This window comes from Apodemus sylvaticus, chromosome 3, assembly GCF_947179515.1.
Source record: "Apodemus sylvaticus chromosome 3, mApoSyl1.1, whole genome shotgun sequence".
NCBI classification, from domain to species: Eukaryota; Metazoa; Chordata; class Mammalia; order Rodentia; family Muridae; genus Apodemus; species Apodemus sylvaticus.
The window spans coordinates 136,662,724-136,690,243 of NC_067474.1; the positions used below are offsets into that span (position 1 = coordinate 136,662,724).

General features: G+C 48.1%; 1 protein-coding gene and 2 long non-coding RNA genes across 6 annotated transcripts; 2 read left to right on the plus strand and 1 right to left on the minus strand.

Annotated features, from left to right (window-relative positions):
* The first annotated feature begins 1,880 nt into the window (after positions 1 to 1,880).
* Positions 1,881 to 9,566, plus strand: LOC127680091 (uncharacterized). Of its 3 annotated transcripts, XR_007976932.1 has the most exons (4): positions 1,881 to 2,024; positions 6,479 to 6,598; positions 7,535 to 7,684; positions 7,827 to 9,566. It is a non-coding gene; the product is annotated as an uncharacterized LOC127680091 (long non-coding RNA). The 3 variants fall into 3 exon arrangements; XR_007976931.1 differs by lacking the exon at positions 7,827 to 9,566 and having other exon boundaries at positions 1,883 to 2,024; positions 7,535 to 7,816; XR_007976933.1 differs by lacking the exons at positions 1,881 to 2,024; positions 7,827 to 9,566 and adding an exon at positions 3,473 to 3,589 and having other exon boundaries at positions 7,535 to 7,816.
* A 3,287-nt stretch (positions 9,567 to 12,853) lies between these two features.
* On the minus strand, positions 12,854 to 26,979 carry Mfsd2a (MFSD2 lysolipid transporter A, lysophospholipid). Its single transcript, XM_052177254.1, has 14 exons — positions 26,755 to 26,979; positions 25,047 to 25,178; positions 22,615 to 22,739; positions 18,028 to 18,166; positions 17,833 to 17,911; positions 17,220 to 17,377; positions 16,691 to 16,781; positions 16,444 to 16,565; positions 16,194 to 16,277; positions 15,687 to 15,770; positions 15,471 to 15,583; positions 15,003 to 15,146; positions 14,735 to 14,911; positions 12,854 to 13,293 (listed from the first exon to the last, which is right to left on the minus strand). Exons 1-14 carry the CDS (start codon positions 26,845 to 26,847, stop codon positions 13,230 to 13,232), a joined length of 1,605 nt encoding a protein of 534 aa, XP_052033214.1. The 5' UTR covers positions 26,848 to 26,979; the 3' UTR covers positions 12,854 to 13,229.
* LOC127681222 (uncharacterized) lies at positions 21,602 to 23,049 on the plus strand. 2 transcript variants are annotated; one of them, XR_007977095.1, is made up of 3 exons: positions 21,602 to 21,672; positions 22,330 to 22,386; positions 22,522 to 23,049. It is a non-coding gene; the product is annotated as an uncharacterized LOC127681222 (long non-coding RNA). The 2 variants fall into 2 exon arrangements; XR_007977094.1 differs by having other exon boundaries at positions 22,618 to 22,704.
* Positions 26,980 to 27,520: the final 541 nt, after the last annotated feature.

The following is a 27,520-nucleotide window of genomic DNA, read 5'->3' on the forward strand; positions in this document are numbered from 1 at the left end:
CCTAAGGACACAAATCCTAGACCTTGCCCTAAGGACCACACACTCCAGCAAGGGAGACAGACCTATACAATAGGTTTTTATTACTCCTCCTAGCTAGACTCCACAAATAATAAATTAGCTAATACTAGACTATTGATCTCTGGAAAAACACAAAGTTAGATTCCTAAAAGCCTCTGATTGCAGCATCATTGTCAACTGATCAATACATAAGTTCTATTTAAAGACACTTTACTGAACATGTATTGTTGACCCGTTCACATTGATTTCAGGCCTGACTGAAGCTCGCTTGACACGTGTTCTCTCTGTAAGGTGTCATCACAAGCTTCTTGAGAGCCATTTAAATGGTGAAATCACCAAAAAGGGCATGAAAATGCAAATCACACCACGGTACTCAACAGAGCGCACTAGGACATTTGTTAACTCGATGAGTCAGAGGAACGAAGCAGAGAGTACGGCCTTTTTCTACTGTAGCTTATTACTAAGGTCAGGTCTGCCTAGTTGCCACTCAAAAGCCAGTACACAGAAATGCCATGCTCTTTCTCATATGTGCGTATGAAGTGACAGGGTGACTGCTCCAAGGTATGGGTGAAGGGAAGGTTTTTATTATAGCTGTGAGAGACTACAGCTAGAGGCATCTGGAAGAGTCCAGAGCAGGAACCAAACTAGGCAAGCAGAATGGACTAGACCATAGGGAGGTGGGGTGGAGAGCCAGAGAGGAAGAGAGGAGAGGAAGACAAAAGAGAGAGGAAAACAGGAGGCAAGAGACCAAGAGGGTGCAGGTTACGTAAGTATGAGAAGCAGGGGCTTGGGGGAGACGGGAGAAGTTTAGGGCAGGCGACAGGCAGACAAGCAAGAAGGGCTGAGAAGAGTCACAGGTAGTTGTGATACTGAGGAAGCCTGGGGCCAGCACGTGCTTTAGGATGCCAACAGGGACCTCAGGTAGGCATTGCTCAGTGTTCCTTTTGGACCTAATAAGGCAGATCCAGACTTACAATGGCACATATGCATGTATAGAAATGAGGGTGAGAGAGGGTCAGACTATGAAACTAGCAAGGAAGAAGGGGTGTGGCAGTTAACTTTACTCTCAAATTGGCCCAAACTGGAGTCCCCTGAGAGGAGACTCAGTGTGGGGTGATCTTCTCTGGGTTGGTCTATGGGCATGTCTAGACAGGATTATCTTAATTAAATGAACTGATGTGGGACAACACAGCCAACTGCGGTTGGCACCATTCCCTAGGCCGGTGGTCCTGGACCTTTCAAAGGCGGAGAAATCAGACTGACCTCAAGCAAGCAAATTAGCACATATTCAGTCCTTTCTTTTTGCTTGTAGCTGTGGATGTGACACGACTGAAGCTCCTCACTTGACTCTCAACAGACAGTAACCTGGAATTGTAAGCCAGTAAATCCATTTCTTCCCTAAGTTGCACCTTGTCAGGGTACTTTTCTTTTTTAAAGGTTTATTTATTATATATAAGTACACTGTAGCTGTCTTCAGACACACCAGAAGAGGGCATGATTTAATTACAGATGGCTGTGAGCCACCATGTGGTTGCTGGGATTTGAACTCAGCACCTCTGGAAGAGCAGCAGTCTCTTAACCGCTGAGCCACCTCACCAGCCCTTGTCAGAGTACTTTATCATAGCAGCAGGAATGGAACCAGGATGGAAAAGGTAGAAGACAGGTGTAATGTGAAAACAGAAAGGGAGTGTACTGGCTAGTTTCATGTGTCAACTTGACACAGGCTGGAGTTATCACAGAGAAAGGAGTTTCAGTTGGAGAAGTACCTCCATGAGATCCAGTTGTAGGGCATTTTCTCAATTAGTGATCAAGTGGGGAGGGCCCCTTGTGGGTGGTACCACCTTTAGGCTGGTGCTCTTGGGTTCTATAAGAGAGCAGGCTGAGCAAGTCAGGGGAAGCAAGCCAGTAAGAAACATCCCTCCATGGCCTCTGCATCAGCTCCTGCTTCCTGACCTGCTTGAGTTCCAGTCCTGACTTCCTTTAGTGATGAACTGCAACGTGGAAGTGTAAGCTCAATAAACCCTTTCCTCCCCAACTTGCTTCTTGGTCATGATGTTTGTGCAGGAATAGAAATCCTGACTAAGACAAATTGGTACCAGCGTAGTGGGGTATTCCTGTGACAACCTGACCATGTTTTGGGGAGGACTATGGAAGGACTTTGGAACTTTGAGCTAGAAAAGCCATTAGAATATTAAGAGCTCAGTGGAAAGTTCTGTGGGAGCTTGGAAGACAATGTAAAGAACAGTGCAAAAGATGGAGGCCTGGTTTGTGAAATTTCAGAGGGAAGATTAAAGACTCTTACAGTGGCCATGTTTTGATTGTGAAGATTTTGTGGTTTTGGTTAGCTGGGGCTGAAGAATCAGCTGTGAGTAACAAGATACCAGAACCACTAAAGCAAACCTTTGTGTTACTGGGACTATTGATGCTGGTTGGCTGGAGTTAAGAAATTAGGGGTGATTAAGAAGAGACCAGCATCACTGAGATGAAATCTTCTTGGAAGTGTTTTCTGAAAGCACAGAGTGTGTGTTCCAGAGATAGTCACAGTTGTATTTTGTGCTATGGCTGGACTTGGTACTGTGTAAGAGTCACCCAGATGGTACTGGTTTTGAAGGCATGAAGGGGTCATGAAGAGCAGCTGAGGCTCTTGGCACAGTGAGAGGCCACAGAAGACCATTGGTAAAGGTGCAGCCTCAGTTGCAATTGATGGCCCAGGACTTGAAGGGGTCATGCATAGGAGCAGAGGCTTGTAACCCTGATGAGAGCCTATGAGAGGCTATTGGTGAAGCCTAATTACAGTGGAAGATAGCAGCGTTTTGGAGATGCCAGTACCATGTGATGACCACCAAGAACAGCCGCAGTAGTAGAGTACAGGCAGCTGGAGCCTAGAAGACAAGCTGTGTGCTACAAAGGGCAGAGCTGAAGAAGTGACCCAAGCCCTTGGAGGAGCCCAGAAGATCATGAGTTGGATCCCAGACATTGAACACTGGAGTTTGAGTTTTGCTTCTGGTTGTGAGTGTGCCCTGATATGTTTCCCTCTTGAAGGAAGAAAGTACTTTAGTGCAGCCCACAGTTGAGAGACTTTGAATTTTTAAAAGACTTTGAATTTTAAAGATATTGGACATTTTAAGGTGATTGAACTTTTAATATGTAAAGACTGTGGGACTTTTAAAGTAATTTAGATCTTGGGGATGAATAAGAAAGTAAGGGTTGAGGTTTAATATGTGTTTGTGTGTCAAGTTGACAAGGGGTCAATTGTACTGGCTAGTTTCGTGTATCAACTTGACACAGGCTGGAGTTATCACAGAGAAAGGAGTTTCAGTTGGGGAAGTGCCTCCATGAGATCCAGTTGTGGGGCATTTTCTCAATTAGTGATCAAGTGGGGAGGGCCCCTTGTGGGTGGTACCATCTCTGGGCTGGTATTCTTGGGTTCTATAAGAGAGCAGGCTGAGCAAGCCAGGGGAAGCAAGCCAGTAAGAAATATCCCTCCATGGCCTCTGCATCAGCTCCTGCTTCCTGACCTGCTTGAGTTCCAGTCCTGACTTCCTTTAGTGATGAACTGCAACTTGGAACTGTAAGCTCAATAAACCCTTCCCCCCAACTTGCTTCTTGGTCATGATGTTTGTGCAGGAATAGAAACCCTAACTAAGACAGGGGGCTACAGTGGGATAGACGTGGACAAAGGGAGTTGGGGATGGGAGCAAGGATCAGCAAAATAAATAAACGTTTTTATTTTATGCATATCAGTGTTTTACACACACACACACACACACACACACACACACACACACACACACACGGGTCGTTTGTAAGCCTGGTCGGTTGTGGGCCACCATGAGCACGCTGAAACTCCAACCTCTTCCCTGGCAGAGCAGCCAGCGCTCTTAGTCACTGAGTCATCTTTCCAGCCCAACAAAACAATTTTTGCTTGAAAATATCAGAAGGAAAGTTGATACAATATATGCTAATTTTTTTAAAAAATGCTTTTAAAGCCAACACTAGAGAAATGAGAGCTTCATCAGAAAGCAATTTTATTCAAGAGTCAGAATTCTGCAAGATAGAGGGGTGTGCTGGCTAGTTTTGTATTAACTCGACAAAAGCTAGAGTCATTGGAGAGAAGGGAGTCTCAACTGAGAAAATACCTCTATAAGATGAGGCTGTAGGCATGCTGACAGGACATTTTCTTAATTAGTTATTGATGATGGAGGGCCAAGCCCACTGTGGGTGGTGCCATTCCTGGCTGGTGGTCTCTATAGAGGAGACAGAGCAAGGCATAGAAAACAAGCCAATAAGCAGCACCCCTCCATGGCCTCTGCCTCCAGGTTCCTGCTCTGTGAGTTCCTGTACTGACTTCCTTTGATAATGAACAGTGATGTGGAAGTATAAGCTGAATAAACTTTCTTCCCCAAATTGCTTCTGGTCACAGTGTTTCATCACAGCAATAGTGACTGAGACAAGGGATTATCATCCCCACCACCCCATCTTGGAGAACAGTGGTGCAAGAAAGGACTTTTATAGAAAATAAAGGGGAACCAGAAACAGAACACCAAATGTTTTGTAAGACAGTTATCATTCAGGGCTTGTCTGGTTACAACAGTGGTTCTCAACCTTCCTAATGCTGTCATCCTTTAAGGCGATTTCTCTGTTGTGGAGATCCCCAACTATACAATCATTTTGTTGCTAACATAACTTTAATCTTGCTACTACTATGAATCATAACGTAGATATCTGATATGTGACCCCAAAAGGGTCGAGAGCCACAGGTTGAGAACCAGGGGGCTAGAACATTTCAATTGTCCTTGGCCTTTTGGTGCTAGTTCCTGTTACTCTTTAGACAAGCACATTCTTTTTCTGCATGTTAAATCTCACAGCATTTTAAATACGTTCTCTCAGATGGTGTACAGGATTGAAGTGTAAGGAGAGCTGTTATGCATTCTGGAGCTAGCTGGAAGGAGAACTGTTATGCACTCTGGTGCTAGCTGAAGTCTTCCATCTAGAGTTTACATAGCTGAAGGAAGATCACAAAGCAGTGACTATCCTAATCTCTTCAGTGCAGCTTCTCTTTGGAAGTTAGAACTCTAGGCAAAAGGAGTAGACACAGTCTTGCAAAAGTCATCTCAGAAAGGAATGGCCATTGTCACAGCTGGGATGTACTCATCTGGCATGCAAAATTTTTACTGCTCTGTGCCAGTTCATGAATGACCATAAGTTTTGATTTGATTTTGGTCTACACAGAGAAACCCTGCCCCCCCTTTTAAGATTTATTTATTGTTATATGTAAGTACACTGTAGCTATCTTCAGACACACCAGAAAAGGGCGTCAGATCTCATTACAAATGGTTGTGAGCCACTATGTGGTTGCTGGGATTTGAACTCGGGACCTTTAGATGAGCAGTCAGTGCTCTTAACCGCTGAGCCATCTCACCAGCCCAACCCTGTCTTGAAAAACACAAAATAAGAATATTGATTTTGGAGCTGCCTTTAGTTTTTGCAAGTAGGCAATTTCACAAAGATGCAATCTGTGAGTAGTGAAGATTACTGTGTATCTCCCCAGAGGGGTGTTATGACTTGAATGTGATATGCACGTGTCTTATGTATAATGCTGTTTGGAAGGCTATTTCCAAGGTGTGCTTAGCTGGAGGAAGTAGGTGAACTGGGGTGTATGCCTTTGTGGAAAGATGTGCCCAATTCTCTCCCACTGCTTCCTGTTCACCAAGCGGAAATCAGTCTCCCACACTCTTTCCCAGTGCCTTTGCATTGTGCCACATCACAGGGTCAGCATAAACAGAGGCAAGCAACCATGGACTGAAACCATGAGCTATAGAGAGAATCTCTTACAAGCATCTCCTGTCGATAAAAAAAGAAAAAGAAAAAAAAAAACAATGGCCAATGAGCTGAGACAGGAAATAGGGGTGGGACACTAGCAGTAAGAGAGGATTCTGGGAAATAGTGAGAGCATAAAAGAGAGATTCAAGCAAGCCACGGGGAGATGGATATAAACCAGCAAATGCCTGAACTCAGAATAGAATAGGGCGATTTGAGTGAGCTACTTAGGAAGACAGGAGGAAGCAGGCCGGGACTGAAGGAGAGATAACTAACCAAGTGGTAGACAGAACAGTTTGAAAGGAGATGGGGATGGAAAGAAAGAATGGATTGTGTGTGTGTGTGTGTGTGTGTGTGTGTGTGTGTACAATGAGCCAAAACAAAGCCTTTCTCTCACAAGTTGTGTAGAGTATTTTGTGGCAGTGATAACAAGTCTAATACAGGGCGCTGGAGGAACCTCTCACCCAGGTTGAAGGAATCAGAGAAGATTCCCAAAACGGTGGCACTTTGTCTGCTTCCTGACACTCAGGGAGGTCCATTCAAGAAGTCCATGACCAAAAACTAAGTTATGTGGTTCATCAAAGAACTGTTCCTTCCTGTTCCTAGGTGACACTTTGTTTATTTTGTTTTTTCCCCCCAGAAATGAAGTCTTCTATTTTATCATACTTCCTCACTTGACTCTGAACAATGAAGCCTTCTGCAATGATGGAAATGTTCTCTGACAACACAGTCCACAGTCTCATGTATGAGAACTCAAAAAGTAAGTCTGGTGTGACTGAAGAAATTAATTCTAATTTTTAATCTTGTTGAATGAATTTTAATTATAATGAATTTAATAGCCATGGTGATGATGGTTATGTAGTCCACAATGTAGTTACAACTTATTGTATTTTATATGTGGAAAGAGTATGGCTTTGTGCATTTTTTAATCTATTTACTTTTGCAGTGGTAGTGATGGAGACCAGAAACCCAATTATATTCATTTTATACTGCCCTCCACCCCTTTTTACTGAGTTTCTTGTTGCATAATAGTAATTTTCCAGTTGATTTACTTGGATTCTCTTGGAATAAGCATGTCTTTGACAAATGAAAGTTACTTTACCTATTCTGGTTTACTTTTGTTTTCTTATCTAGTTGCATTGGCCAGTGCATTTATTTACTTGCTTGTCTTTGTGGTTCTGAAGATCAAGCCCAGAGTTTTGTGCATACTAAGCAGGAACTCTAATGAGCTACAACCCTAGGATCTTACTGTGTAGCCCAAGCTGGCCCTTATCTTATGATCTTTGAGCCTCAGCTTCCTCTGTGCTGGGACTGTACTTGTTATTATACCGAGTTTTGTCTAAAGTAATTTACATATTTACATGGTAATAGACAGTACTGGTTATAATATTCATCCTGTTCTCACTAGTGAGTTCCTTCCTTCACTCTCAAGCCCACCTTCAGGGCTAGGGATCGAACCCAGAGCCACATGCACCATAGGTATCGACCGTAGAGTAGTTAAGTGTGATTTCTTTCCCGGTTATATGAAAGTGATAGAAATGGTGGGTGGGCTCTTCTTCCCTGCATGCTTGCTTGCTCTTCTGTGACTTCTGTGCTGCTGAGTAGCGGCTCTTCCCCATCCTTATCCACTCTCCACTCCCTCTGTCTGTCCCAGGCTAACTTGCTGCCAACCATGCTCTCTGTTCTCTTTTGCCAGCTCCCAGGCGCCATGGCGAGAACCTCATTCGTTCTAGGAACATTACACAAACAGCCTCTTCACTTGAAAAAAGAAGAAAGAAAGAAAAGGCTTCCTACTAGACTGGAGAGACAGAAGAGCAGGAAAAGGCACCTGCTGCATTCGAGAAAGGTAGAAGGACAGAGTAGACTATACAAGTTGTCCTTTGACCTTCACACACATGCTGTGCTATGCCTTCTCACATCATACACATGTACATCATCATCATCGCCATTTTAAAAGTTATTATTATTCATTTTTTTTTTTTTTTTAGTTTTCCTGCCTTCTATTCTACTCCTGCTTTCTTGAGTCTTTTGTTGGAGATAAGTTTGGGGTCAAAATGAAAGGGACCACAATTCCTACTGAAGGGTCTGAACAAGGCGAACTCAGAAGAGCACTGAGTTTTTAGTCTAACTCAGTTGGGAACTGTATCTTTTCCCCATTGGCTGTCAGCCACCTCACAGTCTCATCCGATTGGCTAGTCTGAAAAGAACCGGAAATGAAGGAGGAAGGAAAAAGGTTTAGTGCTCTGAAAAGAAAGAAGTCACTGCTCCAGGCCCTCAAATTCCTGGAATGCAGTAGGAGCCTTGGGGTGAGAGGGATTAAACCATTTGCATCCAAGTCTTACAAAGTGGAGAAAATAAAGCGATTCTCATTACTTGTCCTAAACACAAGTTTTACAGTGTTTAATATTAGACTTGTATTTGATATCTCGTATTCCTGCCCCTCATTGCATCGGTGTGGTCCTTCTAAATCCCTAATCTGCCATACGGCTCACCTGCTTAAAACTAATGACTCTGTGCTCTTCTTAGAACAGGGTGAGCGAGCGGCACGTGCCCATCCTCCTCCATCTTCGTCCTCAGCCTTTTGGCTCCTCCTCCATCTCGGTATTCCAGTTGCACCGGCTCCTTCTGGCTCCCTCCTGCTTCTTCCTTCATGAGGTGTCTCTGCCCCCCGAACTGCAACACACTGTTCTCTCCTCTTCTCTGCATTTCTCTTCTACCTAATCTCATTCTGTCACTTCCATAGCTCCTTCCTCTTCCTGGTAACACTCATGACACACATGTCTACTCAACTTAATATCAGTTTTTCCAAGCACAGGAAAAGTCCACGGAATTCAGCTGCAATCCCTCCTTTTAGAACAGGGCCTGGCCAAAGGAGGGCTCACTCAACACTGTGTCTAATAAACAGCCCTTGGAGTCCTGGGACACAGCTTTTAGCATGTCTTCATCTGATTTGATGAGGGCAGGATTGTACGGCCCATACTTAGAAACTTCCAGTTGGTGATTTGGGATATATGTCACATATCCACAGCCATCCATGTGTCCTCTCCCCTCAAGATTTCTTCCTTTCTTTTCTTTCCTTTCATTTTTTGGGGGGTAGGGAGGTAGAGGGCAGTGTCAGAGTTTCTCTACATAACCAAACTGCCTTGGGTTCACTATATAGATCAAGCTGGCTTCAAACTCAGAGTCCTGGATGGAATTAAGCAGATGCAAGACAACCTTGCCTAGCAAGGTTTGCTCTTTTACAATGCAATAGTCAGGACCCAGCAGACTTTATTTTCAAATGTAAATTGCATTCTGGACTTAAATGTTTTCAATAGTATTTTGACTGCTCTCAAAATTTAATTCAAAGTCTCAAGATCCTAGGGGTTCTGGGTCCTTGACATCCTCTAACGCAGGCTACCCACCTTCTGGTTCCTTCTACTCTAAAGCGTTAGGTTTTCTGTCCTTCAAATACACAAAGCCTTTTGTAATACAGGGCCTGCCGTAGCTGTTTCTTGCTCCCACACTACCTCACTTTAAGATCTTTGAACAACTGGCTATTTCTCCTTCCTGACTTAAATGTCAGCGAATGTTTTAGAACATTCTATTCTGATCTCCCTGGATCAAATCTCTCCAGTTTTTATGTGCTTATGACAATCTAAAATTCTTTGTTGTTGTTGTTATTTTTAGATATTTTCTTGACACAAGCCCCCCCCCCAGCTGGCCTTGAACTAGCTGTGTAGACCAGGCTAGCCTTAAATCCACAGATCTACCTGCCACTGCCTCCTGAGTGCTCAGATTAAACGTGTGCCACCACCACATCCAGATGAAGATGTATTCTTTTTATTAATGCATGTGTGTGTGTGACTATGAGTGAATGCCACGTGTGTGTGTGTGTATGTGTGTGTGTGCGCGCACGCGCGCAAGGGCACCTGAAGAGTCTCAAAAAAGGATGTAAACCATGGGTGGTGGGAACAAACTTGCGTGCTCTATAAGAGCAGCAAGTACTCTTAGATGCTGAGCCATCTCTCTAGGCTAAGCCTCAAAAAATAGTTGTTTTTTTATTTTATACTTGATTAATTGCCTTATTTGTTTGTTAATGTGTATTGTGAGGGACGCATACCACAGCCCATATGTGGAAGTCAGATCAGGTCTCTCTACCCATCCTGTGAGTCCTGGGGATCAAACTCAGGACCTTAGGCTTGGAAGCAGGAGACTTTACCCACTGAGCCATCTTGCAGGCCTTACATTCCAAGATTCTTGTTTGCTTTTGTTTTTGTTTTTTGTGACAGGGTTTCTCTGTGTAGTCATGGCTGTGCTGAAAATCATTCTGTATATAAGGGCTGGCCTCGAACTCAGAGATCTGCCTGCCTCTTCCTCCGAAGTGCTGGGATTAAAGGCAGGCACCAAAGCTGCCCAGCACGCTCTGAGATTCTTTTTATTGCATCCTATTTCTTCACTGCAGGTCTCCACCAAAAATTCACGCTCTGTGTTGTCCACCAATGTCATTAGAGCTTAGAGACTAGCAGGTGTGCAGCATATGACAGAATCATTGTAACTATGGAATAATATCTCATTGATCTGAGATAGTTATTAATCTGGACTTTTTAAAAAAAAAAATAATGTGGCTGTCTTGTCCTTACTCCCAGTAGGTGGCGCTAAAAGCACACCTGGTCCTCTGCCATGGTGGGCGTTGAGAGAAGAAATGTACTTAGTTGAGGGTCAGGGCCAGGACCTGGCAAAGACAGGTGGCTACAGCATTGCCAGATCTGGATCCAGAGGGGTGGAAATAGCACTTCTTCCAATGCATGGGGAAGTGGGAGGGAGGGGATGGAAATGCTTAGCCAAGGCTGTATGTAAGCGACCAGGAGAGAGTGGCAAGGCTCTGGAACTGGCTTGAGGAGTAGAAGGGCCAGAACTGCCGCCCAGATGCTTGTTCGAACCAAGACATCCTGCGTGAGCACTTACAGGCAGAGCTGAAGCAAGAGAGCCAGAGGTGGGCTAAGGAAAGCACTTACTGCATCTGGATCTCAAGCCATGGACACACCCGAGAGCATCTGCATGAAGACCCAAGTGAGCAGAGACCAGAGAAATAATTGTACCCAAAGAAAAGGAGCAAACTTGAAGGTCTAATTTTTGTGGGGTTTGTTTTTGTGGTGCTGGGGATTAAATACGGTGCCTCGTATGTGGCAGGCAAGCACCATCCAAGTACGTGCACAGCCATAATAACAGCACTACTACTACTAATAGCAACAACAATAATAACTATTATTATGATTTTTAAGATAAGCCTTGGACGAGGGGTGTGGTTCAGTGGCAGATCATTTGCTTAGCTTGAACGAAGTCCTAGGTTTAGTCCCTACAGCTGCCAAAGGAAGAAAACAAAAATGGAAGATAAAGACAAGCCTTGGTGGCTATCACTGAGAACTGAAGGTCCACAAGACAGGAGGGGACCTTTATACACATTATCAAAATCCCTGAGGGGTGGGGGTGTCCCTGAGTACTGTAGACATGGGAGCCAACCTAGGCTGCCACTCCTGTCTTCTCAGGCAACCTCTGACTGAAGATGGCAGTTATAAAGGACATGGACTGACCTGGGAGGATCTATCATTAAAGTAGTGATTAGAGGGTCTTGGCCTCCAGCCAAACAGCTTAGACGTACATCAACGCATCCACTTACTAATGACCTTTGTCTAGTCATTCACTTCCCCATGCCTCGGCGTGCTTATCTGTAAAGCCGGAATAATAACAGTACCTTCCTTGTAGGGAACTTATGACAAAATTTGTTAGTATTTATGAATGTTATATATATAACAGTGCCTGTTAGAAACACTTCATGAAAATTAGCAAAAGAAGTTTATCCATAACAATCCGGCCCAAACTCAAGGGCAAAGTCATCCCAAATAGTCCCAGCTCTTCTCTCGGGTTGTTATTTTTCTGTGCACAAACCTAGATAGTTGGACATGTCCCTCACTCCTGGTCCTTCCTGTTTTTCTTCCCTGTAGTTTTGGTTTCCCTGACTTGGGTGTATGCAATGCAGTGGCATGGTAGGGTGATCCTTCTGCACGTCTAAGAGCCAACTATAAAGTTCTCAGGAGTGTGTAAGATGGTATAAGCAAGAGTGACTTGAATTGGCCACAGTAACAACATTTAAACTGCAGTAATGGGACAAGAACCATTACCTTCTCCCACCACAGCTGGGACTCACCACTACCTGACACCCACCCCTTGACACAGACAGTCTCTGCCTTCTACATTACTGACAACAGTTGTGGAAAGAAGCATAGGGCTCCAGGGACACTGCAGACCCCAGCTAGCACACCCAGCCCCACAGACTCGGGTATACACTCACTGACTGGCAGAACCACTGTGGCCCGCTGTGTTTTGTAGCCTTTCTCACTCATAGGTCCGTGGAGAGCAGTGGTTAAAACACTAACATCACACAGGGATGATGGAGTTCCACTTCCATCATTCTTTGCCATGTGACTTTAGCTACATCCTCCTTAGCTTGGGTCTTCTTTTTCTTCTCTTTTTCTTTTCTTTTCTTTTTTCCTTTCTTTTCTTTTCTTTCTTTCTTTTTCTTTTCTTTTCTTTTTTTTTTTTTTTTTTTTTTTTTTTTGGTTTTCAGAAACAGAGTTTCTCTGTGTAGCCTTGGTGGTCTATCCTGGAAGTCACTGTAGACCAGGCTGGCTATGAACTTAGAAATCTACCTGCCTCTGCCTCCTGAGGGCTGGGATTAAAGGCGTGCGCCACCACCTGCTAGCTGGGGTTTGCATTTTTTATCTTTAAGACGGGGACAGTCCTATCATGACACAGGGGTTCTACAGGTTCAGTAAGAATACCATGAAATGTGTGCCAAGACAGCAAAAGGTACTTGGTACAGAGTAAATGTTAGCCAAGACCTTTATCAGACACACTGTCCCTCTCACTGGCACCTGTGGCTTTGTGTGCCCACTGACCATCTGGGTCTTATCACAAAGTGCTCCATGGATGACTGAGAACACAAATAAAAGCAGGCAGCCTTGTGTTTCCAGTTTTTATGAAAATTAATAACATTAATACCTCATAGACATATACATACACACACCACTATATACATAGTCATTAAGTTATTAATTAGTCTCTGTATAAAACGTTTCTACATTAGTGTTCTGAGCTAGGCCCAGTCAGTCCTTGGCATATTCACAGTAGCAGCCCTAGGGCTTGGCCCAGTGGGCAGGCAGTGAGGAGGTTACAGAGCGGCCAGCCCTGCAGTGAGCACAGATGTCCTGGGCCGCTCACCCTCCAGTCCTTGGTCCCTGTCTTGACATAGGAAGATCAGCTGCTCAGTGCAAGGGCGAAAAGATCCCGTGCCTAATGCTACCTGGTGCCCCAGGGCCTTTGTGTGGTGGCTTCAGGCACCCTGGCAAGTCCTAGAGAATGCTGGCCAGCTCTGTGGAGTCTGTATCCGAGCAACCCGAGCTGCTGGCTTCATCTCTGCAAGAGTAAGAGAAGGCCGGTTAGAAGAAGCATCTTCACCCTCCTCTGCTGCCACCTGCCTGAGGAATCTTGACCCTGGAGTCCAAGGCAGCTGCCAGTCTTGTCTAAACCCCAGGACAGTTTACTCACTCCCACTATCTACCCAAAAACTGTCGGTTGCTGTTCCCACCGAACAAAGGGCATCACAAACCTCAGAGAGCCACTGGCTCTGGCTGGCTGACACAGTGGCATGAGTCATTCTACCCTGTCCTATCATCTCTGGCCATGCCAGAGGGCCTGAATGCCAGGAGGGCATCAGAATACAGGTTGCGGCTAGAACACAGGGCAAGACTCTAAACCTTATCACGGTTCCTGTCTAAACTTCGGTTTTCTTCATCTGTAGGATAGGAATCATAAGAATCTTGCCATGGGAGGTAGCTGTCTTCCCTGTACTAAGGAAGCAGAGCCAGGTCAGTTGTGTTGCTATCAAACAGCAGCCTGAGCTAAATGACATCCTGCCCCAAAATAACAAAACAACAGAACAGCTCAGCTGCCGTAGGATATTGTTGGAACACTAGGGGGATCCTATAAGCATACATCTAAACACAGGTTCCTTCAGGACAGAGAGTTTGGTTTTGCTTTTAGAGGCAGGATCTTTCTACATAATCCTGGCTGTGCTGGAACTCACTGTGTAGAACAGGTTGGTCTCAAACTCACAAAGACCTACCTGCCTCTACCTCTTTGAGTGCACAGATTAAAGATCTGTGCCATCATGCCCAGCTATTTTTTGTTTGTTTTTTGCTTGCTTGCTTGCTTTTTCCTACCACAATGCTGGTACCTAGAAAGCGTTTCTTGGGCAGGGCAGTGGTAGCATACACCTTTAATCCCAGCACTTGGGAGGCAGAGGCAGACAGATTTCTGTGAATTTGAGGCTAGTCTGGTCCACAGAGTGAATTCCAGGACAGCCATGACTAGACAGACTCTGTCTGGAAAAAACAAAAATCAAATAAAAAGCCAAACAAACCAACTTGTTGCCTGTTGAGAAAACACAAAGACAAAGGCAGTGTGGTACCTAGCATGTACTAAGACTTATCTAACTCTGTCCATCAGCAGCACCAGTTGAGAACTTAGACCGACTGACCACACACACACACACACACACACACACACAGCTCTCACCGTAGAGCTTGCAGAGCTTTCTTATTCTGTTGCTGCTTCTCCTCGTCCCCCCCCCACACACACGTACACACTCACACACACACACACACACACACACACACGCGCGCGCAAATGCACACGCACACACTCACACGCACACGGCTCTCATCGTAGAGCTTGCAGAGCTTTCTTATTCTGTTGCTGCTTCTCCTCGTCCCCCCCCCCCACACACACACACGCACACACTCACACGCGCACGCGCACATGTACACGCACACACTCACACGCACTCGGCTCTCACCGTAGAGCCTGCAGAGCTTTCTTATTCTGTCGCCGCTTCTCCTCGTCGATGGGGTACAGCTTGAAGAGCAGCAGGCCCAGCAGAATGAGGATAATAGGAGCCATGGTCACCAGCATCTTCAGTGTAAACTTGACCTGTTCTGGCTGGGAGCACCTCTGTGCCTGGTACTCAGCAAAGCTGTGGGACCCAGTGGGCAAGGAGTGGTGAGGATGGGTACCTGAACCCTAGCCCTGTCCCCAGCCTTGCCCAAGACTCACAGGCCACTCACTCGAGACTGAGGGTAGAGACACCCAGTGAGACTCCAGAGGCAAACTTGGTGAAGAAGACATAGAAGGAGAAGAAGATGGGCTCGGTGCCAGGGGAGTGAGGGTGTTTCAGGTGGAAGTCATCAATAACGTCAGGCAGCATGGACCTACGCAGAGTGGGTGGTGGTAGCCATGAATGACCCTTACCTAGATACCAGCCATATGGTATCCATGTCAATAAGCAGCAACTGTCTTCTGGGAGCTTGAAGTGAGGGGATAGCTCTACAGGCCCCATCTATCAAGATGAGTCCCACTTTAGACGTTCTGCTTGGCAAAGAGAGGGCAGGCTAGGTGTTTCATAGTTTACAACCTCTATCCCTGTATCAGGCAGACCCACCGCATCCCAGACCCATAGGAAGGCAGGAGGAGAAGCCACCAAATCACTGGGTGTTGGCTGGGGAATACGCTTGGCGAGCCTCTGTGCAACCTACCAGGGTAGCAAGAAGGCAGCTGCTACACTGACACCAGCTGCTATGGCCACCACGTAAGTGACAATTAGATTACTCTCCATGAGGGCCACCAAGATGAGAAAAGGAACTGCAGACTGGAACAGAAGGTGCAAGATGGGTCACCCAGGAGGCTCTCACCTATAACTCTCCACATACATCCCACCTCAACTCCCCCTCTACCCTAGGAGCCCCACTCACAGAGATCCCAATGTATACAGCGGTCTTCTTGCCAAACCGAGTTAGGAACCACTGCCAGATAGGGATGGTGAAGGTGGCCGAGAGCTGTGGGCAACAGGAAAGGTGAAGGAGGGTGCATTACTGCAGAGACCTTCCTACCCATCGCAGGCCCCAAAAGATGCTCCTGGGCCAGCCACTGGCCATGAGGAAGTCGCCAAGCACGTCCGATGCTACCCAGGGGAGTGGGGAATAAGTAATCCTCCCATCTTTTCATAACTCTGAATGCAAACCTGATCTCAGTGGTTGCCATCCTTGTTTTTAACGGACTGTGCTTTCTAACCATCCAGCCTCAAACCTTCTTCTCTCATAACCCTCCCTAAGCAACCGTAGGTGAGAGCCAGGGAAACCTCCCTTACCCCTTCATGACTAGGGAGCACCCCGATGCTGTGGGTGTCTATGGGGTCCTCTGATGCTCCAGGAACCATGCAGACATAGACATCCTCAGCTAGCCTTATGCCTTGTACTCACCATGATGGCCAGGAGGAGGTTCTGGAACTCATTTCGGAAGCCCAAGGTATAGGTGCAGAACAAGGCGAAGTTACCCTCTACCAGCTGGGGCATGGAAATGAAAAAAAAAAGGTGACTTGGGGATCCCAGAGGCCTCTACTTGCCCCCACTCCATCCTGCCTGCCCCTCAGCTTCACCACAGTCCAAATCTTCCCTAACCCGACCCCTAGTAGATGTGCTCTTGGAATGAGCATCTCAGGGCCCCACTCACCATGAAGGCCAGGGAGGTAAAGAGGAAACCGGCGATGAGCTTGACATAGGGGCCATGGCTCATGACCAGCCGGAGGCCCTGAAAGAAGGGCATTGACTCGGCCTGCTGGGCCTCGTAGGGTTCTAGGGATCAGAGAGGATAATGAGGAGGCAGCAGAAGTCCCTTCCAAAGCCTGGTGAGCAGGCAGAAGGGGACAAATGCTCCCCAGAGATGTGTGCGGATCCCCTCCCAGGACGCGTCTCCTCACCTCTCTGCTCCCGCACGCCTAGAATCAGAATGACAGCACAGATGACGTAGATGGAGGCGATGATCCCTGCTGCCAGCAGGTAAGCATTTTGCTGTGACATACAGAGACAGGGTCAGTCTGATCTCATCCCAGCACCCCACTCCACGATCTCAGGCCAGGCCTTTCTCCTGTGGGGGCCTCACATCTGTCTCCATCTGTGAACCAGGAGGGTCATCCTGGACCTGCTGTTGCTTCCCAAGGCTGGGCCAAGTCCAAGTATACAAAATGTTACACAGCCAGACTATGTTGTGTGAAAACCACAGCCCAAGTCTTCCCGCATCACTGCGACTCACTAGGACCCTGGGCAAGTGGCTTGGCCTCCCGGGTTTCACTTTTCTCATCTATAAAGTGGGTATATGTACATCCTAATATTTACATTTACCAAATGCCCACTAACTGATAAATACCAGCTACTATTACTGCTTATAGAACAAACACAAGGTACCCCATTTGTTCTTTTCCCAAACCCCTGCCCTGTCAGGGGCCTCACCGTTTCTTTGAGGGAGGCGGTACTCTGGGTGCGATTGACAACATCTGAGGCCACCACAGAGCCATTCTGGTCCTGGAGACAAGGTGCCTTGGCTTGGCCCACAATTTGGCCTTGGATCGCTGTGCCTATCACTGTGCCCAGCACCTCCACAGTCATTCCTAGGCAGGGAAGAGGTCTTTTCAGATGGGCCCTCATTGTCCAGAGGCCCAGGGAGGAAGGTCTGATGGCTGGAAACCACTCTTAGCTCCAGGTAAGTTGGACTAGGGTGTAGACCAGATGACATTTGACCTACTTTCATGGCCTTTCTCTGTGTGACCTTCAGGTTAGTCTCTCTACCTCTTGGGTCTCACTTGAGAGATAAAGGAAGTGGGTTCTAACATGTTTTCATGGGCTAGGGGTATAACTCAGTGGTTAAGCGACTGCTTAGCAGACACAAGGCTCTGCATTGAAACCCCAGAGGGAGAGGGGTTCACCCCAGACACACACACACACACACACAGAGGAATAGAGCAAAGACCTAGACACACAAAGTACAAGGGGGTGAGACGCAGAAGCAGAAAGGTCCAGGGCCCTGCAGGCATGGCCAGGATGGGGGTGGGGCGTAGGGACTTACGATAGGCAGTGGCCGAGTCTCGCTCGCTCTGCTCTGTGCTGATGAACATGGTGAGCGCTGAGTAGGGAACATGGAAGCACTGTAGTGGAAGAGAAGCTCTCAGATGGTTAGATGGATGAGACCGGCAAAGGCCCCCAGGGTCCACCCTTGCTCCTGCCCCTCACCAAGGTACCAAGGGGAGGGGCCCACACTCACCGTGACCAGTGTCTCAAAGAGGCAATAGAAAAGCAGGTACCAAAGGAACCCGTGTGAACTTTCCATCCCTGACGGGAAGTCAGGCACGAACCAGATGAGGAAGTAAGCAATGATGGCCAGGGGGGTGGAGAAGATGATCCTGAGGAAAGCAGAGGGGTCTGAGCGGAGGCTAGGGACGTCTAAGGGCCCAGATCTGATCCACAAGTGCCGGTCAACAGAGGAGGAAGTCTGAGTTCTCTCAACCCAGAGTGTCAGAATAAGGATTGATAGCCGTGTCTGAAGGACCGAGTAGGGCAAGTTCCTGGACCAAATTCTTGAACAAGGAGCTTGAAGGGGGCAGAGAACAAGCAGCATGGGGTCAGACTCTGAGTCTCATGCATATCTGTCCTGGAGCAAGAATCCCAGAGAAGGGGGCGGTCCCAGCATCTGTCCTTAACCTTCCACACATCTCTTGTACACACACACACACACACACACACAAGGAAGCTGGAGTGGGTGGGAGAGGCCAACTTCAGGTAAAGGGGAAAGGGGTCACGGAAGAGGATCAGGCTCAGTCACAGAAGTATAAGGAGGGTAGAGGGACAAATCTCTGGCCAAACTATCATGAGGAATAAGGATTCCTCAGGGCAGACTTCCCAGCATTAGTATAGGAAGCAAAGGGCAAAGGTTAAAAGGAAGGCCGCAGGCCAGCAAGACAGCCCAGTAGGTAAATGGCTTGCTTCGAGGCCTGACAAACTGGGATTTATCCCTGGGACTCACATGAAGGAAGGAGGAAACCAACTCCCACAAGCTGTTCTCTGGCCTCCACATACCGTGCTGTGGCACGCCCACATGTGTGCATGTGTGCGTATACACACATAAAGTAAATATTGAAAAAAGAAGAAAGCTTTGAGTTACACTTTCTGAGTCTGTCACTAATTATAAAAACTTAGTCTTAGGTGAGTTATTTAACTTCTCTGAGACTCATTTCCTCACATGTAAAATGAAAATAAAAAAGAATACACTACCTATGTTCAACATTTACCTAAATATTTATGAGGTGAAATTACGTGCTAGGAACTATTCTGTTGCAGATGTGTCAATGAAGAAGAAACCACTGATCTTGTAAAACTCACAATCTAGTTGGTACGCAACACAAATTATATGTTATTCAGACTTAAAAATAAAAATCTTGACACCTGCTATAGCACAGAACTTTAAGGAATGGCCATGTGGAATATAACTGTTCCTGAGAGACAAATACTGTACAGTTTAATTTATAGGGGGTAACCAAATCCACAGTTCTAGACATGACCCCGACAAGATTTATCAACCCCTAAATCCAATGACATGAGTTCAAATTCACAGACACATAAGAGAAAAAGAATCAATTCCTGCAAGTTGTCGCCTTACTTACACATACACACCACGATATATCCTCTCAGTACCCCGCCCTCACCCAAAAAATAGTGGTTGACAGGGGTAGGAAGGAGTAGGGATTATCTTTTAATGAACTCAAAGTTTGGGTTGGAAAAGATAAAATTATTGGTCTAAGCTAGGCAGTACAGGCACTGTACTTTTAATCCTCAGCATTCAGCAGGCCCAGCCAGGTAGATCCCTGAGTTCAAGTCCAGCCTGGTCTATAGACGGAGTTCCAGGGGACAGAAGGTAGTGATGGTCACACAAGGTTGTGATGATACTTAATGCTACTCTATTGGACACCTTAAAAGCTTACAATGAGCTGGGCATGGTGGTGTGTCCCGTAAGCCCACATTCAAGAGACATAGGCAAAAAGATCTGAGTTCGAAATCAGCCTGGGCTACATAGAGATCTGGTTTTGTTTTTAAATGACGGGCACAGTGGCTGGAGGGATGGTTCAGCAGTTAAGAGCACTTGTTCTTGCATAAGACCTAGGTTCAATTCTCAGTACCCACACAGCATGTCACAACCATTCATAGCTCCAGTTTCAAAAGATCTAACGTCTTCTTCTAACCTCCCCAGGCACCAGGCACAGATACACACGCAAGCAAAACAGTGACACACTATATTCTCTTTCAGTTTGTTTTTGGTTTCTTTGTTTTGTTTTGCTTTGAGTCAGGATCTTTCTACATAGCCCAGGCTGGGCTCCAACTCAGGGATCCCCCTGCCTCTACTCAAGAGGCTGACTCGGGTTGATTTCTCTGAATTTAAGACCACACTGCCCTACATAAGAAACTGCAGGGTAGCCAGGGCTGCATAGTGACACCCTGTCTAAATAATAAAACAAGCAAGGCTTTCGCTAGAGGTGCTGGTACATGGACTCTAACCTGGGCACATAAGAAATGGAAAACCAGCAGGTAGAGCCTTGCCCGGGCTGCATGAAACCCCGTCTTCAAAGAACAAACCCGAACAAAAATCAGAGGTATAGAATGAACACTCACTTGGCACGGGAAGGCCCTGGGTTTGAGTTCTACCACAGAAAAATACATAAATAAGGCAAATGCTAGACTATATTTTGTCACAGTCTTTGCAACAGTCATATAACATATTAAAAGGTGACATGTGCTACGGAGAAAAGAAGAAGGTACGTAGACAGGAGGCTGAGGGTGCAGTTCACAGCTGGCTGAGAGGATGTTTGCTAACTGTGAAGGCGTGGATGGGGTCAGGGAGTCAGCACTGCAGATCTCTGAGAATATGGCCCCAGTCAGTGCAAAGGTCCTCAGGCAGGAGGATGGAACGGCAGGGCCCTGTGGGCTGGAGGACAGTGAGCAAGGGAGATGGAATTAGGAGATAACGTGTGGAGAAAATGGGCCGCCTCACAGGCAAGTGTAAGGACTTCCACTCGGTGGGTTGAAGTAGGCTTGAGTCTTAAATAAGTTGACAGAAAAATGTTGAACAGTACTTGGGACATTAAGTGTTTGCTGTGATCAGAGCAGGAGGGCTCAACTGAAGAAGTGGCCTTCGGGAACTACTATAAGCCAGGGCTACAAGTGGACAATGCCACCTCAGGTCCCCCTGCATCTCAGTCTCTCTGTGTGACCCTGCTGACAGGGTCTCACAGTTGGCCTTGGGAATTCCTGGGAGAGAGAATGTCACTATCTTTGTGGTTTGTAGGAGGGGCTCAGAATAGGAACTATCCTAATGTCTGGAACGGGGAAGACAGGCGGGTAAAGCTAACACTAGCCAATTCGGACAGTTCCAACCCCCTTTTGGTCTCCATGCCTAGAGGTGCAGCCTGGGATGCCTATGAGTCATCCCGTGTGTATTCTGACATACACCCGGGCACTTGCCACCCAGAAAGCAACCTAAGGGGCCCTAGAAACTTTCCTGGAATTGCTGTCACACTGACCTAGCAAGAATCCTCAGATCTCCCTCCCACAAGGAGGCCTTGATGGCCCCCCTCCTCCTCCTTCCACCCCTCACGTTGTCTCCTCAGAGAACAGGGCTCCTCCTCAGCCTTCCTCAAACACTCCATCCTCAGAGACAGGCAGCTGAACAGTGAACAGGAACCCGATGTGACTGGGAGTAACCCCTGTGCCGCCGCGCAGTCAGGCAGCGGCCTCCTATTGGCTGGGCCCCATGAGGCGATGTGGGAGCAGGGCCCCGCCCTCCACCAGCTGCCAAGAGGCCGGCACAGGGCCAAGTCTCACAGGCTGGCTCTCGGGACTCCCTGAGCAGCTCGCCCAGGTAAAGAAGGCTCCCCTACCCTCCCCTTCACCCCCTTGGCCATGAAGCCTGGATCAAAGGCTCCACGCTGGTTTTTTGCCAGGGGCTGGCAGGACTGGGGTGGGTGGGGGGCCTCGTGGGAAAGGAAACTGTGGAGGTGCAGAGGCTGCTGGAAGAGCTTTGAAGGCCGGAGACCAGGTATGGGCGCCCCTGGGGCAGGAAGGCGCCCACTTAAGCTTGGATGGGCTGGAGATGAAAGGGGTACCACCCCCCCACCTCCTGAAGCAGGATGTCCTGGAGGGAACCAGAGCCCCGGCTTGGCCTGCCTTGTATGTCTCCATCACTGTCTGATCTACAGCAACTGCCTCCCCCCAACCTTGCCCCACCAGCTGAAACTGAATAACACCAAGGGAAAAAATAGTCCCTTCACTCAGTGCTTTGGGATGGGTCCGGAAGTTCTCAGTGTCACCCTTACCCGTGTCCTACCATGAACTACCTTGAAGGACTGTCAAATTGTGTATCAGTACCTGCCGGGAGCTACGCTGAACGTTTTACATATTAACATCCTCACCATACCTCCATTTTACCTAAGGTTCAGAGATGTTTAGTAACTTGCTCGAGATTGCACAGTAGTGAAGCTGCCATTTGAACCCAGGTACCCTCTCAATTGTTCTGCAGGCCTACCTACCTCTGCCGCCATCAAATGGCAGAAGTGGGGATTCCAGTCTCACCAAGGTGAGTGAGGGAACTAACTCAGCCCACTCTGGTCAGCCTGGAAATGAACTGTCTAGGTGTCCCTATGCCCAAGCCTGGGGAGCCTCAGGTCGAGGTTTCAACACCTTTGAGCTGTTGTGTCATGCTTTCCATCAGCCTCCGACTTGTGACGGATGGAGAGGGAGGAAGACTGAGGGGGAAGAAACGCCTTTCTTTACTACGGAGGAACATAGGAATGTTTCTACTTACCAGGGCATGAGGCGTCCCAGGCGAGTCCAGGAGGACTTGCTGATGCAGAAACCCACCAGAGGGTCCGTGAAGGCATCCCAGGCTCGACCCACAAAAAGGATAATGGAAGCAGGGAGTGGCTTCACCTGCCAAGGGGCAGAAGCAAAGGTGTCCTTCATTCATTGGCCTTCGAGGGCGTCCCCCACTGCCACACCCAGGCCACCAAGACCTTACATTGCTCCCACCTGGATCTTAAACACATTTTTTTTTTCTTGAGACAGGGTTTCTCTGTGTAGCCCTGGCAGTCCTGGAAGTCGCTCTGTAGACCAGGCTGGTCTCGAATTCAGAGACCTGCCTGCCTCTGCCCCCCAAGTGCTGGGATTAAAGGTGTGCAACCACCACTTGGTTTCCCTCACTTTCTTAATAGTGACAATAGCAGATGCCAGGGTTTAGCTCAGTAGTCGCATGCTTGTCTAGAACGGAAGAGCTACTTTAGTTCTCCCACACTGTGATAAACAATTATGACAACAGCGTGTGGATGTGGTGGTGCATGCCTTTAATCCCACTACCCTAGAGGTAGAAGCAAGATCTCTGTGAGTTCAAGGCCAGCCTGGTCTACATAGTGAGTTCCAAGACAGTCAAGAATACATAGACCCAGTCTCAAAAAAAACAACAACATAGTAATAATGATATGATGATGATGATGATGATGATGATGATGATGGCGAAAGTGATGATGATGACAATGAGCCCCTGGACACCTGATAACAGAGCTAGTGCTTGTTCCCTAGGCCACCACAGTGAGCCTCAGTTTCCCCATCTATAAGAGAGTTATGGGTTACGGTGTGTTTTTATGAGGCCAAGCTTTATCCTGGATATGGAAAAGGGAATGTGTAGATGATTTCTTTCATCTTTTTTTTTTCTTCTTACTAATTTAAATTATGTGATTGTGTATTGGGATTTCTTTGCGCGAGTACAGGAGCCTTGGAAGCCAGAGACACTGGATCCCCTAGAGCTGGAGTTACAGGCAGTTGTGGCTGTAAGTGGCCTGGCCTGGGTAGACAACTCAGGTCCTCTGAGAGAGCAGTGAGCTTCTAACCATGGAGCAACCTCTCCAGTGACTCCCCCCACCGTGTGTGTGTGTGTGTGTGTGTGTGTGTGTGTGTGTGTGTGTGTATCTGTGTGTCTGTGTGTGTATGTGTGTGTAGGAAGACTCATCTGCAGTCCTGACTGGCCTAGAACTTGGCAAGTAGACCCGACTGGTCTAACTTGCAAGTGCTGGGATTTACAGATGTGAGGCTTTATGCCTGCTCTATAGATGATTACAGATGTGAGGCTTTATGCCTGCTCTGTAGATGACTTTTAGAAAGTGTCCTGTCACTAGTTACTCAAACCATCTCATACTTTCCAAACACTTTAGGGTCTAGCTTCAACATCATCCATAAAACCTTGATTTTTTTTTTTTAACTTTGTTTTTGAGACAGAGTCTCGGGCTGGTTTTGAATCTCAATCCTCCTGCCTTGGCCTCTTAAGTGCTGGGATACCCGGCGTGTGCCCTGATGTCCAGTTGTTCCAACCCTCCCCTGGAAGGCTGGCAGCCTCCCCACACTGTACCCCCACCCTGCACTCTCCCCATTTTACACTGAACGTCAGGTTCTTCTTATTTATAACCCGCTTGAGACCCAGCCATGGGAACGGCTGGAGACCTAGCTACTGAATGAGTCTTCTGTCCTTCCTGGGGCTCAGTGTTCCACACCTGCAAATGGAAACTACTATGCCTCACTTGCCCAGAGATGCTACACAGAAAAGAGCCAGTGAGGGCACCCCGGAGCCATGGTTACCCGGTCTCCCACTCTCTCATCCAGACAGGGCAAATTCTTTGGATGCCAGGCTGCCAGCCAAGGCTTCTCAAAGTACACACAGTAGCCCTGCTTCACCCAAACTACCCCTCTCCATCAGAGACCCCCCTAGTCCCGGGATACTAACATCTATCTGCCTGTACCTTCAGGTTTCCCCTACCCATCAGCAAGCTGCGAGCTCCTCACTCAGGTGAAGGTGAGATGCAGCTTTTCCATCAGCCTAGCAACGGCAACACCCACTAAACCCTGAGCCAAGCCAGCTGACTGTCTTCCAGCCAGGGACATGGTGTGCCAGTCTCTTCTAAGAACAGCGTCACCAGTGGGTCCCGTTCTTCCTCAGCCACTGCCCTATTCTGCCAGGCTCTCTATTGCTCCGGCCAGGCAAGGAAGCCGTTGCCAGCTGCGGTTCCTGGGGCAGGTAGACTCCCCTCCCGCACACTTCCTAAAGCCCTATTTCCCACCTACTGTGACCCTGAGTAGCAGCCAAGGAATGTGTTCTGGTCCTGTTTTACCACCGGGGAAAACTGAGTGACCCTGCCAAGAGCCCATCAGTTCCTTCTGGCTACTGAAGAAGCCTGTGGTCCCGTTACTCACCTTAGCCACATCCAGTAGGTAGATCTGCAGGAAGAATCCTAGCGCGCAGCCGGTCAACTGGTATGGGGCCCCTCCAACGGCATAGCAGAGCTTGTTGCAAATGGACAGTTGGTGCTTCTTTTTTGGTTCCTTCTGGAAAGAGAAGGAAAGAATGAAAACAGGCCCAGGATTCTGGCCTCCAACCTAGAATGAGCGAGAGGCATTTACTTCTTCAGCCAACTCGGCCAAGAGGAATGGCTCTACCTTGCCTGGTTCTCGCCTGGGGAAATCTCACTTCCCCTACCACAGAGGAAGTAGTCCTTAAACCCAGACTTATCCCCTATCCCCAGACTCTGAGGAAACCTAGCATCTTCCATCTTTAAAGATCTCCCAGGCCAGGTGTAGTGGAACCAGCACTAGGGAGGCAGAGCCAGAAATATCTCTTAAGTTTGAGACCAACCTGGTCTACAGAGCTAGTTCCAGGTCAGCCAGGGATACAAAGAGAAACCCTGTCTCAAATAAGTAAGTAAGTAAGTAAATAAATAAATAAATAAATATCTTCTCCCAGGCCCTCAGCTCCTTTCCAAGTTACCCAGAAAGAACATGCTGTAGCAGTGGACCTGTCCCTACCTGGTACTAGCTGCCACAACCTGAAAATCCTCTTGCTGCCAAAAGTTGTCTGAGCCCAGCCCAGGCTCCCGCCCTGACGCCCCGCAGCAGCAGCTAGAATCCACCTGCCTACTAGATCAGAGCTCTAGAGCGGGGCGGGGGGGGGGGGGGGAGGTGGGGGGGGGGAGGGGGTGGGAGGTAGCCCAGCCCGCTGCATCCACAGCTGTTCTTTCAATCTGTCCCAAAGTTCCCGGGCCCCTGTAGGGAGTCTTCAGCTCCAGGCAAACCCTTGAGCAGTCCTACCATCCGGCTGTCTAACACGCACGCTTTCTAGCTCCTAGGGGACCTTGGAGAGGGGTAAAAAGGGCTCCAGGTGCAGGGCTCAGCCTTCTCCGGGTGGAGCACTAGGGGAGGCTGAGGTTGCCCAGGGAAAGTAGAGATTACTCATACATGGTAACTGCATAATTGCTTACTCGCTTCTTCCAAGAACAGTTAATAAAATTAAAAGGAAAAGTTATGCACCTCCCAATTAAATATATTGTCAGAGATCCCATTCCTGGGGCCGCATGGTTTCACGGTGTGGTTAAACAGATCCAAAGAGCTAGAGCCGATCGGAGAGAGAGAGCATGTGGAGACACGCGGACCTCTGCATGTGAACCCTCAGTCACACAAACGTTTCGGTATGCGGCTCCTTTAAGAGCAGAGCCCTCGTTCTTATGAATGAACTTGAGTGGCCCTCCTCTGAGTTAAAGCACGAGAGTGGGGGGTGGTAAGAGATGGAGAGCCAAGGGGACTCTCAGATTTCTGGGGTCTCTTCCGATCTAGGGAGAGAAACTAGCGTGGCTCAGCACAGTGGAACCTAGAGCGCTGGGGAGAGCCCCACGCCGTGTAGAGTTGCCGGCGCCGCTCTTGGCGCAAACTCATTGTAGGGGTGTGCAAAGGGGCTTCGGACTTTCCCCATCACTCCCCGGTCCCGGAGCACTCCTTGGACTCTCCTTTTACCAAGCTTCACTGTACCCTGTTACCCTCAAGTGTCCTAAGGCCAGACCTAAACCTCCGACGCCCCTGTGCCCATAGCCCGGCCAGCCCACCACCCCTTGCCCTCCTCTCGGGATCTCACCTTCACCTGGGCCGGCCGTTCACTGGCTTGGAGGATGCCGGTGGGGAGCAGACCCGCCGCGGAACCGCTCTCGGCGCCCTCTCCTTTGGCCATGACCCGCGGGCCACGCCGCGTGGGACCGAGACGCCGGGATGCTCTTGTGTTCTGCCGGCCGGCACTCGCCTGTGGCTCCGGTCCTAGGCGCAGCCGCAGCCACTACTACGTTGACTAGCACTTAGCAAACCAGAAACGCCGGCAAAGAAAACTCCCTAGCACGCCCCCTCCGCGCCTCTTAAAGGTTCGGTCCTACGCCTCCAGCCAATCCCTGCGCGCGCCGGCCCATCCCGTCTGGTGGAGCCTCGCTGCTCAGCCACGTTCTCAAAGCCAGCAACTCGCACCGAGTGCTCCTAACCACCTAAGCGAGACTGAGAAACCCACCTGACTCGCCCGAGGAAACTGAAGCCCCAGGCTGAAAGTGACCTGTCCGAGGTCCCCCAGAGTGAGTTCTCCCTGGGTAGAGCCTGTAGCCTTTGACTTCTGAGCCCCCATCAGCCCCTTTGAAAATCCGGAATCAGGTGGCTTCTCCCCTCCCCCAAACCTGAGGCCATAGGCTGTAACTTTCACTATCAATGTCCCTCGTGTCTCAAGATCGACAATTCCCTCTTTGTCTCTTTGATATGGGATGTCCCTTTTTCAATGGGACAGAAAAATTACCAAGTCCAGTGACTGCCCCTTCCAGCAGGGAAACTCTCAAGTTATAAGGAGCCATGACCACGGGAGCCTTTTA